The 13,551-nt window shown below is 35.7% G+C and overlaps 1 protein-coding gene and 1 long non-coding RNA gene across 2 annotated transcripts; both read left to right on the top strand.

Annotated features, from left to right (window-relative positions):
• Positions 1–2,356: 2,356 nt before the first annotated feature.
• On the top strand, positions 2,357–5,160 carry LOC138402299 (uncharacterized). Its single transcript, XM_069498447.1, has 7 exons — positions 2,357–2,567; positions 2,673–2,888; positions 3,065–3,148; positions 3,721–3,798; positions 4,242–4,316; positions 4,527–4,981; positions 5,098–5,160. Exons 1-7 carry the CDS (start codon positions 2,375–2,377, stop codon positions 5,158–5,160), a joined length of 1,164 nt encoding a protein of 387 aa, XP_069354548.1. The 5' UTR covers positions 2,357–2,374.
• Positions 5,161–5,326: 166 nt separating this feature from the next.
• LOC138402271 (uncharacterized) lies at positions 5,327–12,278 on the top strand. Its single transcript, XR_011236690.1, has 3 exons — positions 5,327–6,056; positions 11,533–11,652; positions 12,187–12,278. It is a non-coding gene; the product is annotated as an uncharacterized lncRNA (long non-coding RNA).
• Positions 12,279–13,551: the final 1,273 nt, after the last annotated feature.

Genomic DNA, 13,551 nt, shown 5'->3' with positions numbered 1-13,551 from the left:
ATTGCACTACAAAGAAACAAATCATTTGATTTGTCGTTTAAGTTTAGTCAAAACTAGCCTACGTCACAGATTTGGAAATAAACCCTGACGTTCTAGAAATAAGATTTATTTTGCTTTAGCGGAAGAACGTATTTACGAGCTATAGTCACACTCACGTCACACTAGATTCAATTGTCCAATTAATTCCGCTACTTGACCATAGATGGCGGTATTCTAAGTAGTAGCAATTATAAACTTAATTACTTTAAACATATGGTTGACATTTGCGTGATCGGTCGATTTTTTTTCCTACTCAGTTAAGGCTGCACCACGTAGCTCAATGAATTACCTATCGATATCGATAGATACTCGTTATTTTGTTCATTCGCAAAAATAAAATTAAAAAAGGTAATTATAAAATTGAATAAAAGTGCTGGTATGTATGCATGCCTTTTACAAGTATGCACAATAAATACTGCAACGTATGAAAATAGATAAATTTTATTTATTGCCCTTGAAATAAAACATATTTGTTAAGAAACTGGCGTTTCGAAAGTCTTATTTTTAATTTTAATAAATGGTGTATGCGAACATTTATGTATATATTTTTCGACTATTGCCTTCATCAAATCGGTTCGTGATTAGACGCAGGAATCTCCGAATCACTTTGTCTTTTTGAAGAACCTGGAGTGACCACATTTATCATTTTGTGGCTGAAACCAAAATTAAATTTTGAGAATAAATCCGTACTAATATTATAAATGCGAAAGTGTGTCTGTCTGTCTGTCTGCTAGCTTTTCACGGCTCAACCGATCAACCGTTTTTGATAAAATTTGGTACAGAGATAGCTTGCATCCCGGGAAAGGACATAGGCTACTTTTTATCCCGGAAAGTTGAAAAGTTCCCACAGGATTTTTAAAAACCTAAATCCACGCGGACGAAGTCGCGGGCATCATCTAGTACCTATATAAAAATGAATAGGAGAAAAATTAATTAGTGTGTTTATGAATTAAATTTGATATTTAGTCAGTCAATCTTCATACAAAAATATAACTAAGAGGTGTGTTGTTTTGTATTATAATATCAAGTATTTTCAATACTTACTGAAAGTAATAAAATAAAACAAGGTTATTTGATTAAAAGACTTAACGATTTTCATTGATGGAAGCGCAGTAGGTTTCGTATATCTATATCCTTTATTTGATATTATAAAATCGACTTCTAAAAAAATGTTCAGAGCATATCATGCTTGATTTGGTTGGCATCCAATTAACTCTACCCGTTGCATCTATCCATTTCTCTTTGATGCTTGCATCTTTGGGAAACCTAAAAATATTTTAAATGAAGGTTAGGAACTAGGAACTACTGATGTCTATTTAGTGATCAATGCAACGTCTCACTCATTAATAAATTATAATTATTGCGTTACTATTTATTTATATCCTTGTATCGATATCAATCGATAAATTCAATATTCTACTTGGCCACATCACTATTTGAGTAGCGAACACGGAGCGAAGTACTTTCGGAATAGAATCAATCCAAAATAAACTTTATCTTAATTGTTTAAGGTTGATTTTGACTAACCATTCTATTAAATATTAGTAAATTGAAATAAATTAAGATTTATTAGAAAACAATGAAAATCGTACTTACCGATAATACGAAACACCTCCATTTTTAAGATTTTATCTCCTACTATCATTTTTACACTACAAAACGGCAGTACGGCATTGCTAGGGCAATATGAATTTGTCGCGAGACTACCAACTCCACGCGATGTTAGAACGCGACTGGGATCAGTTAAGCGTAACTACGCTTAATTGTGGCACGCGTGCCACGCCTACTTAGCACTTCCACTGTTTTTTCTGTTCCGTGGGTGCAACTCTAGAACATTAAAAAATCGCAAATTGAAAATCGCTTGTGGTGCCATCTAAGCGCGAGCACGGCTAAACAAATAGAGAACAGTTTCAAAAGACGTCAATAGATGGCGGGCACATTGGTGTAATTTTAATGACATTAATAAATTATAACCAAGTTTTCATGTTTTCGTGTGCTGTAGTAAATATTTATATTTCTGTTAAATTTATCTGACCCTGCTTTAATAACAGGACTCTGTAGTCTGTATTTCCTTTCACCACCTCGATAACTACCTATATTCTAAGGATTAATTTAGTGACTCGATTCAGGGTCTTTTCACTCAGTACATTTTAGCCACAGTACAAAATCGCACAGGGTACATTGATTCAAACTTAGCTCGACAGATGGCACTAGTAACGAATTAATAGTATTATATTCTGTGGACAGCTATGGCAATATGAAGTCTGTGGTTTGTGATTGACGATTGTCATTTCCGTGCTGTGTTTCGTGCTTTCCGAAGTTTTCTGTTGTGCTCATGGTGTTTTTTTGCGATATTTCCCGACGACTTGGCTTTGTTTTATGGATTTTAGTGGCTTTCTTATACTGTATTGACTTGTGCTTTGTTTTGGACTCCGACAACTCCGTTTTATATTTGACCCCGGCTACGTTTCATGGACTACGATTTGCTGTAATGGCATCCGATAAAATGTGCTGTGTGCCCGGTTGTGGTAAGTAGATGATTAGATATTATCTTTTACCAGTATTAGAATAGATTTTGTAATTTGAGTATTTTTAAAACGTTATACAATGTTGGTCTTTATTTTTATTTTCAGGTTTGGATAGTGAAATTCTTCACAAATTCCCTAATCCTAATAAAGACATTGATCGCTTTAGGACCTGGTTATATAATGTTGGAGGTGATATTTTGGCAAAAGATAATGAATACATCTATAAGTACCGAAGAGTATGCCACTTACATTTTGAGGTTAAATTTCACACCAGGAGCAAAATGCTTAGTGCTAATGCTGTCCCCACACTTAATTTAACAAGTAAGAACTAATTATTCAACTAATAAATTTTCATAATTTATTTTAAAGTATGAAATCTAATAAATGTAATCAATTCACCTCTGATTGTCATTGCTAATAAATTGATGTGCTGTAATTGAGGTATATTATTTAGAAACCGTGAGAGTGATTTTAAAATGTTCTATTTTTGTTTACAGAATTTTCTTTTGTTAAAAAGCAGCCCCTGATTGACGTTACCAACCAACTTTTGAATATTCCTCCTGCTACACCTTCAACATCAGGTAAACTTTCATTTTCATAGTGACTTGTGTGTTTATTACTCATTAAATCCAGCTATTTTATCAATGTTACTAAGAAATCTCGGAATTAATTAAGCTTGAATGGTTTTTCATAAAAAGTAATACAGCCATGCTGTAATTGTTTGCTGTAGTATAACCCTAAAATATGAGGGGCATTTTAAAATATTAAGTACTAGTTTATACCCGCGACCTCGTCCACGTGGAGTAAACAAATTTTAAACCCCTATTTTACACTCTTAGATTTTTAGCAATGAGACTTTAACATATGAGCTTAATAAATTATGTCATACTGCTAATTGCAAAAATATTAACTACAAAACTTCAAACTTCTAACCTCAAAACTGACAGACTTTCATACGAACTTCAAACCCCTATTTTACCCCTTTAGGGGTTGAATTTTGAAAAATCCTTTCTTAGTGGATGCCTGCGTCATAATAGCTATCTGCATGCCGAATTTCAGCGTGATCCCTCCAGTAGTTTGAGCTGTGCGTGTTGATAGATCAGTCAGTCAGTCACCTTTTCCTTTTATATATATAGATAAATTTTGTTTACAGGGCTTTCTTATGCTGAAAAATGCTCTCAGATGACTGATAAAACTCTGAATAGTCCTCATCCTACCCCTTCAACATCAGGTAATGCTTGTTTCCATAGTTTATATTAGATGATGCCCCATATACACACGATTATCTCAAAGACCAAATGTAATATTTTTTCACTGATGTAATTCATGTACTTTTGGGAAGTTAAGTATATAAAACAGCTGGGTATTATTCTTATGTACAAAGTAATATAAATATACACTCATATCACCCTTAGTTATGATACCTATGTACACCTGTATCTCTGAGATTTCTGAACTATTTAAGAATTTATTTTTTAACTCTGATTCTGAGGAAGTCTGCGAGATGGTCCCATGAAAATTTGTGGATCTAACTCTTTTATTCTGATGCTGCAGGGTTGCTGCCAGCCTCAGTTATAAACACACATTCATATTTTATAATATTGGTAGTGATGACTACATTATAATCTATACTTTTAATAATTTATAAATAAACTTGCCTTTGCTTATTTACAGGTCAATTCCAAAGACAAGATGAGCCAATGGATGTTGATGATTTACCAGTGAAAACTGCTCATTCAGTGAAATCAAGTAAGTTTGAAAATTATGTAGAGCTGTAGTATAGATGTTACCACCAATGTATATAATTCAATCGCTCTGTAGAATACCTAGTCATTCCATGAAATAGGGGTCTGTTTTGGCAAAGCATAAAATGTTATCTATCGTTTACCATTTCAGAAATGTATAAAATGTAACATTATAATTTTTACTTATTTTTTAATTTGAATTAATTTGTTTTAGGTACTATCAAGAAACGTCCAGGGATGAACAAACAAAAGTTGCTTAAAGAAATAAAGAAATTGCAGAAAGACAAACATTCTTATAAACAGCGGCTAAATAAAGCAAAAAAGCTATCAACAAACTCTTCATTTCAGAATGCTTTGAAAAAGTTCAAAACCTTGGCTGCTATTTTTACAATAATGCAGTTTAGGGAAATAAGTAAACCTAAAATGGGACGAAGATTCACAAAAGAAGAAAAGATAATCGCGCTATCTATGTACAAGCGAGGACCTCGAGTTTATAGGTGGCTTATCAAAAGCGGCTTCGTGTTGCCATCTCCAGTAACACTAAGCAGATTAGTAACCAGAGCTGGCTTGAAGCCAGGGTTTAATCAAAATATATTCAACCAATTGCACGAGAAAGTGAAAGATATGAAAGAAGAAGAAAAATTGTGTACCCTAATCTTCGACGAAATGGCAATCACTCCTCACTTGGATTATAACAGAAAAAAAGACCAAATAACAGGATTTGTTAATTACCAGGGAGAAGCAATTAGAAAAATTGCGGATCATGTACTGGTTTTTATGATCAGGGGCATTGTGAAAAATTACAAGCAGCCAATTTATTACTCGTTCTCAGCTGGAAGCACTCCTAAACAAGTTTTGGCATGTTTAGTAAAAGATATAATAAAAGAATTGCAAAATAGAGGATTTACTGTTTTAGCTACTGTTTGTGACCAAGGGTCATCAAATACGAGCGCAATAAATTATTTAAGGCAGCTCAGTTCGGTGCTTTCTTCATACAAACGAAGGAGGGAAAATACAACAATATTCGATATTGAACGCACAAAACTAAGAATTATATCGATTTATCTCGTCATTATCTAGGTTCAATGATATCTAAAACATTGAAAAAAATATTGATTTAAAAGTTACGAGCCTCAAAAGATTCCTATTTTAACACTAAATTTATGTCAACTTTGGGCGTAAATAAATAAGATTAGGGATATGAAAATTCTAAAACAATTTATCATTACACGTAGTTTATTTATTCATTAGTTGAAATAACTTTACTTTGCAAACATAAATTCAGTAGTTTTTTCTCAAAAATACTTTTCCCAAACTACTGTTCAACCCTTTTCAAGCGCTAGATTTCGGCTAAAATAATCATGCCTCTCACCCCAAAACATTAGACACCATGCGGGTGGCGGAGGGAAGGGCCAGCCCAGCGGCGCGCGGCTGCGCGTGTAATATTGTGGTTTCTATGACGACGAGTGTTGTTTTCAAAAATAAAAGTCGTAATTATTTCATAAAAGTACTTGATTATTTATTAATAAGTTAATTAGTTTCTTCTTATAATTCAGTGGCTATGCAAATGTGTAGAAAATTGAGCAGAGTCAATAAGTGTTATCCTTCAAATACTTATTGCATTTTGTACATTGACCTCTGGAATTTGAACTTTGGACACCAATTTTATTCATTGGTTTATTGACCTGACTTTGTTGTTGAGGTCCTAGTAGGGATATCTACTCGTGTGGTCCTAGTACAATAGGTAAGTAACTTTGTTTAGTTATTTATTTTATCTAATTTTAAACCGGCCAAGTGCGAGTCGCTCGCGCACCAAGGGTTCCGTACTCAGGTATTTTTTGACATTTTGCTCCATAAATCAAAAACTATTATGCATAAAAATAAATAAAAAATGTGTTTTAGAATACACAAGTAAAGCCCTTTCATATAATACCCCACTTGGTATACTTATCATACATTGAAAATTGAAAATACTAATTATTTTTTCATTAACAAACTTTAAATTTTTTTGTATGTTGTAATCACAAACAAATCTACGGTTTTCGGATTTATTCCTTTACTTGTGCTCTAAGACCTACGTACCTACTAAATTTCATGATTCTGGGTCAACGGGAAGTACCCTATAGGTTTGTGTGACAGATACGACACAGACGGAGAGACGGACAGACAGACAGACAACGAAGTGATACTAAGGGTCCCTTTTTTCCTTATAAAGTACGGAACCCTAAAAAGGTACCTGTATATGTATAATAATATAGGTAGGTAGGTACCTACCTGGTGGTATTTCTTTGTATTTTTAGGGTTCCGTACCTCAGAAGGAAAAAACGGAATCCTCTGTCTGTCTGTCTGTCCGTCCGTCTGTCCGTCCGTCCGTCAGTCTGTCCATCCGTCGGTCCGTCTGTCGGTACGTCTGTCCGTCTGTTCGTCTGTCCGTCTGTCCATCTGTCCATCTGTCCGTCTGTCTGTCTGTCGGTAGGTAGGTAGGTACCTACCTGGTGGTATTTCTTTGTACTTTTAGGGTTCCGTACCTCAGAAGGAAAAAATGGAACCCTATGTCTGTCTGTCCTTCCATCCGTCCGTCCCTCGGTGCGTCTGTCGGTCCGTCTGTCCGTCCGTCCGTCTGTCCGTCCGTCCGTCCGACCGTCTGTCCGTCCGTCCGTCCGTCCGTCTGTCCGTCCGTCCGTCCGTGCGTCTGTCGGTCCGTTCGTCGGTCCGTCTGTCCGTCTGTCTGTCTGTCCGTCTATCTGTCTGTCTGTCTGTCTGTCCATCTTACAAATAAAGTACGCAACGCTTCGTACAAATAGTACTTTTATTTATTTATTCAGCTACAAGTTAGCCCTTGACTGCAATCTCACCTGGTGGTAAGTGACGATACAGTCTTGCTTACGGCTATTTCGGATCGGAAATTCTTGGATTCAGATTAAATGCAGTGCAAAAAGAGAAATCATTAGGATTCCGTACCTCAAAAGGAAAAAGGAACCCTTATAGGATCAGTTTGTTGTCTGTCTGTCTGTCCGTCTTACAAATAAAGTACGCAACGCTTAGTACAAATAGTACTTTTTTATTTATTTATTCAGCTACAAGTTAGCCCTTGACTGCAATCTCACCTGGTGGTAAGTGACGATACAGTCTTGATTACGGCTATTTCGGATCGGAAATTCTTGGATTCAGATTAAATGCAGTGCAAAAAGAGAGATCATTAGGATTCCGTACCTCAAAAGGAAAAAGGAACCCTTATAGGATCAGTTTGTTGGCTGTCTGTCTGTCCGTCTTACAAATAAAGTACGCAACGCTTAGTACAAATAGTATTTTTTTATTTATTTATTCAGCTACAAGTTAGCCCTTGACTGCAATCTCACCTGGTGGTAAGTGACGATACAGTCTTGCTTACGGCTATTTCGGATCGGGAATTCTTGGATTCAGATTAAATGCAGTGCAAAAAGAGAGATCATTAGGATTCCGTACCTCAAAAGGAAAAAGGAACCCTTATAGGATCAGTTTGTTGTCTGTCTGTCTGTCTATCTGCCAGTCTGTCAGTGTGTCTGTCAAGAAACCTGTAGGGTACTTCCCATTGACCTAGAATGATAAAATTTGGCACGTAGGTAGATCTTATAACACACGTAAGGGGGAAAATCTGAAAACAATGAATTTGTGGTTACATCACAAAAAATAAATATAAATGTGTTCATTAACAAATAGTTAGTATTTTCAACTTTCAAGTAAGATTAGTAAACCAAGTGGGGTATCATATGAAAGGACCTTATTTGTACATCAAAAACAGATTTTATTTATTTTTATCCATACTAATATTATAAATGCGAAAGTGTATCTGTCTATCAGTCCGTCTGTCTGTCTGCTAGCTTTTCACAGCTCATCCATTTATGCAATTTTGATGAAATTTGGTACAAAAATAGCTTGCATCCCGGGGAAGGACATAGGCTACTTTTATGATAAATTAGATTTAGTGGATACCTACCGCTATTTTTCTGGAAATAACGTTAGATGCGAAACTTCAATGGGGCTCTCATATAAATAACTTATCGAACAGACAGTTCTGCTGCATATGCGGTAGAAAAGATTCGCCAGTTGACAGACATAGAAACGGCGAGACTAGTATATTTTAGTTACTTTCACAGCATTATGTCATATGGCATATTATTAGAAAAGAAAAAGAAAGAAAAGAAAAAACGTTTATTTTTTAAAGCTACCACACATTACCAGTTACCAACTGGTTAGGTTATCCCAGTGCCTCTTATACTTGAGTAATAAAGTCAAAAAACCTCAAGTAGAAGAAGCGCCGGAATAAAGTATGTCATGTGTGGCACAACCCAAAAAAAAAGGTACCTACTCAGCATAAATGCATATTGTCTTGCACAAGTACAAAAACATATAGCGCTGGTTTTCAGTAGGAACCCTGATTCGGGTGGCACCACGGAATTATTATGGGGTAATTAATGCTGCTGATATAAATTCTATTTTTGTGCTGCAGAAAAGGGCTGTTCGAGCCATAATATAGTATGGGACCACGAGAGTCACTGAGAACTAAATTTAGAGAAGTTAAAATTATGACAGTGCATAGTCAATATATTTTTGAAAATTTATTGTACGTACATAAAAACATAAATAAATTCAAAAAAAAGTGACTGTCATAATGTAAATACTAGAAATAAAAATAAACTTGTACCTAATGCCCGCCTCTAGGCTAAGTAAAGTTCAATTCATTTGCTATTGTAATTCTATACGTTTTTATAATAAACTTCCAGAAAACATATTGGAGATGTCTCTCAACAAGTTCGAAGTTTTCATAAAACGTAAACTAATTAAAAAATCCTATTACATTGTAAAGGATTATTTAAATGATAAGCAAGCTTGGGAATGAGTTGCTCGGCTTTGTGATAGTTCTAATAAGTTTAATTTATGATTTTGTAAAGTGGTGATAATAAAAAGAATACCCGGCTGAGTTAGCTGTGGGCTCTTCTCAGTCTTGGGCACGTTTGGAACCCTCGTAGCGTTTGCGAAATAATTATCACCACTATATTTTACAAATCCAACAACTGACAATCGAAAAGAGTAATTTATTACCTATTTTGAACAAATCATTTGAATTTGACTTTTGATCCCGGAAAATCAAAGTTCCCACGGGATTTTTAAAAAACCTGAATCCACGCGGACGAAGTTGCGGGCATCATCTAGTGCATAATAAATAGTTTTTGATTTATCATGCAAAATGTTAAAAAATACTATTTACCTATTTATTTATTTTTATTTTTCACTAGCTGCCCCGGCGAACTTCGTACCGCCTAACAGTCGATTCTTTTTCAGGAATTTTTTAAAAATTTTCTCTCCGTAAGAACCATATTCGTACTTCAAGGAATATTATAAAAAAAGAATTCGCGAAATCGGTTCAGCTGTTCTCGAGATTTGCGATCAGCAACACATTTAGCGATTCATTTTTATATGTACCGAAATTCTAGTTACATACGGAGATTTAGAGATAAACATTTTACTATTGTAGTACGGAAACCTCGGGGCGCGAGTCTGACTCGTACTTGGCCGGTCGGTCTGTCGGTCGGTCGGTCGATTTATTTTAGAATGCATCGTATCGACAGCTGGTGGTAGTAGTTTACATATATCCTACTAATATTATAAACTAGGTGAAGCTATGATAGCCTAGTGGTTAGGACGTCCGCCTTCTAAACGGAGGTCGGGGGGTTCGATCCCGGGCACGCACCTCTAACTTTTCGGAGTTATACGCGTTTTAATTAATTAAATATCACTTGCTTTAACGGTAAAGGAAAACATCGTGAGGAAACCTGCATGCCGAGTTCTCCATAATGTTCTCAAAGGTGTGTGAATTCTACCAATCCGCACATGGCCAGCGTGGTAGACTATGGCCAAAACCCTTCTCACTCTGAGAGGAGACCCCTGCTCTGTAGTGAGCCGGCGATGGGTTGATCATGATGATGATGAGGTGATGCCCGCGACTTCGTACGCGTGGATTTAGATTTTTAAAAATCCTGTGGGAACTCTTTGATTTTCCGGGATAAAAGTGGCCTATGTCACTCTCCAGGTCAACCATACCCATGCAAAAAATCACGTCGATCCGTTGCGACGTGATTGAAGGACAAACCAACGAACCAACAAACAAACACACTTTCACATTTATAATAGGTGTAGTGATGTGTGTGTGTGGATGTTTGGATGTTTGTTACTCAATCACACAAAAACGGCTGAACAGTTTTGGATGAAATTTGGAATGGAGATAGATAAAAGTGTTAATTTAGGGTATACCCTAAATTAACACATAGGCTACTTTTTATCCCGGAAAATCAAAGAGATCCCACGGGATTTTTAAAAACCTAATTCCACGCGGACGAAGTTGCGGGCATCAACTAGTAATAAAATATAATTTGGACTTATCCGAATTCCGAAAGTCAGGGTTGTCAAATCACACTTACATTATAAAGGCGAAATTTTGTATCTGCGTGTGTGTGTGTATAGGTTTGTTACCCTTTCACGCAAAAATTACAAGACGGATTTGGCTGAAATTTGAAATAGTGATCGCTTTTGAAAGAGTTCTCGCGGGATTAAAAAACCACTATATCCTCGCGGACGAAGTCGCGTGTATCATCTAGTTACAAATATAAGTATGTAGGTCATATTGTGTGCTTAGACAATTTAATTATATACTTGAGTTTTCGTGTAACAGAAACAAAAATGGATTGGCGGAAGAGGAAAAAGAAACGGTTTAGACTCGCAAAAGCTTCTCGCAAAAGCAAATCCCTTGCAAAGAGGAGATCTATTAAAATTCATCAGAATCTTTCCAAACCATAATATTATCTTGTGATGATAATGCCATTACTTTTTCGGGGTTATTCCCGTGCGTCACACCCGACGTGAGTAACAATGTGACTCGACGGGAATTTTATTTGACTGAATATGTACTTTTCCGGGATGCTGAATTTGATAATGACATTTATTTTCAAATCCAAAATAGCAGACATGCACTTTTCACAAAAAATAGAAATGGGTGTCGTTTTCAGGGTTTCCAGGATGCTGGTTTTGATAATGACATTAATTTTTTAATCTAAGATGGCGGGCCAGCACTTTTTATAAAAAATAGACGCGAGTGTCGTTTTCAAGGTTCTCCAGGATGGTGAATTTGATGATGATATTTATTTATTTTTAATAAATACTTATATATTATACTTCTATTTTAGTGGATCACGGGATTTTCTTTGGCAAGGAAACGACAAAGCAAAAAATCGAATTGAATTAGATTATGATGCTATCACACCGTACCATTTAGAGCCAGCTTCTGAAAGTTTGACACTGTGTTTGTAAATTGATATTATTTAGATACTACCTAATGCCCGCCACTTCGTCCGCGTGGGCTACACAAAATTTCGAACCCCTATTTCACCCCCTCCAGAGTTGAATTTTCAAAAATCCCTTCTTAGTGGATGCCTGCGTCATAATAGCTATCTGCATGCCAAATTTCAGCACGATCCGTCCAGTAGTTTGAGCTGTGCGTTGATAGATCAGTCAGTCAGTCAGTCAGTCAGTCAGTCAGTCACCTTTTATATTTAGATTAGGAATTAGGATTAGGATAATATAATTATTATGTTACTAGCTGCCCCGACGAACTTCGCACCGCCTACAGTCGATTCTTTTTCAGGACTTTTTTTAAATTTTTCTCTCCATAAGAACCATCCCCGTACTTCAAGGAATATTATCAAAAAGAATTAGCGAAATCGGTGCAGCTGTTCTCGAGATTTGCGATCAGCAACACATTCAGCGATTCATTTTTATATAATATAGAGATTTACTATTTGTTGTCAGATTTGTCAATGCTGAATTATGTTGTATTTTAGTGACTCAAGACATTCCTTTTAGAAGAAAACAAGGAAAATAAAATGAATGTGCCCAATATACGTACCACTGAAATCCAACATGATGCTACAACATTCAATTCCGTACTAAATATTGAAAGGTCTACCCATACCATACTTGCAAGTTGTTATGCTATGTTTTTTGCATACATTCTATATAGATAATACTCACAATATATTTATGTTGATTGTATGTTTATTAATTCCAGAAATGAAATGGAGAGCTTCAATAGTTCTGCGTCGAATGATACATCTAATGTGACTGTTGAAACAGAAAATGATACATATTGTGTTTATGTGTGTAGTGGGCTTTTAGAGGGAAATTGAATTGTACCTACTTCCTACTTATAAAAATAAAATTTTCATTTTTGAGATCAAAGTGGAATTTATTTAGACTTTTTTATACACAAGTAGATGGTATATATAGTTTTTAGTCGCTACTAATAGATAAGTCTAGGCAACAAAATTTATTTTCACAGACAAACGAATGTGTAATCATGTGTTCCTAATAGGTAATCCGCCAGCACAGAGAATTCAACTCCTAGAGTACGCATATACAAGGATTTACATGAAAACAAAATCGTAAAATGTTGGCGGGGGACAGGGGAGAATGCTTTGTTGTGATTGGTGGACTGACTAATAAAAACAATGTGCGGAATGAGGGTACCGAACGGGCGTGGGCGATGATTCATTTAAAATTCCGTGGGATCACCACGATTTAGCAATGCAATTCCTTAGGTACAGCATCAGGGTCGAGAAGTGGGTCTTCGAGTTCAATGATAAAGTCTTTACTTGGTAGATATAGGTACCTACCTCCAATATCAATTTATAACCGACAGTTTCAAAATCCCATAAGTTTTGGTGGTCATGTCCCCTGCAGCATCAGGATTGAGGAGTTGAAATCCTGTGTGTCCTATATAAAATGACATTTTATATAGGACAATGTTGCAAAGTTTCTTTATCAATTAAAAAAAATACGCAAATCGGTTCAGAAATCTCGGAGATTTCTGTGTACATAGGTAGAAAAACACAACTCCTTTTTTAAAAGTCGGTTAAAAAAGTATCCTTTGTTAATCCTCTACTTGTCTGTAAAAGTCCCGTCAAAATAGGTTCTGCCGTTCCGAAGATTAGCCCGTTCAAACAGACAGACAGACAGACAGTTTTTAAAAACGTTTGATTCAGCTGTTATGGTACAGTTCAAATAACAATATTATGAGCTTGCGGTAGTTATTTCGAAATTACAGACAGACACTTCATAGAAGTATGGATTTCTATAATATATACGAGTTGTTTATACACGCTGAGGCAGTAGTTACCTAATAGGTATGTATGTAAGTGAGATTTTAT

The sequence above is a fragment of the Maniola hyperantus genome, chromosome 4 (assembly GCF_902806685.2).
Source record: "Maniola hyperantus chromosome 4, iAphHyp1.2, whole genome shotgun sequence".
In the NCBI taxonomy this organism is placed as follows: Eukaryota; Metazoa; Arthropoda; class Insecta; order Lepidoptera; family Nymphalidae; genus Maniola; species Maniola hyperantus.
Note: the sequence above shows the minus strand (reverse complement) of the source record. Positions and strands in the feature narration are given on the sequence as shown.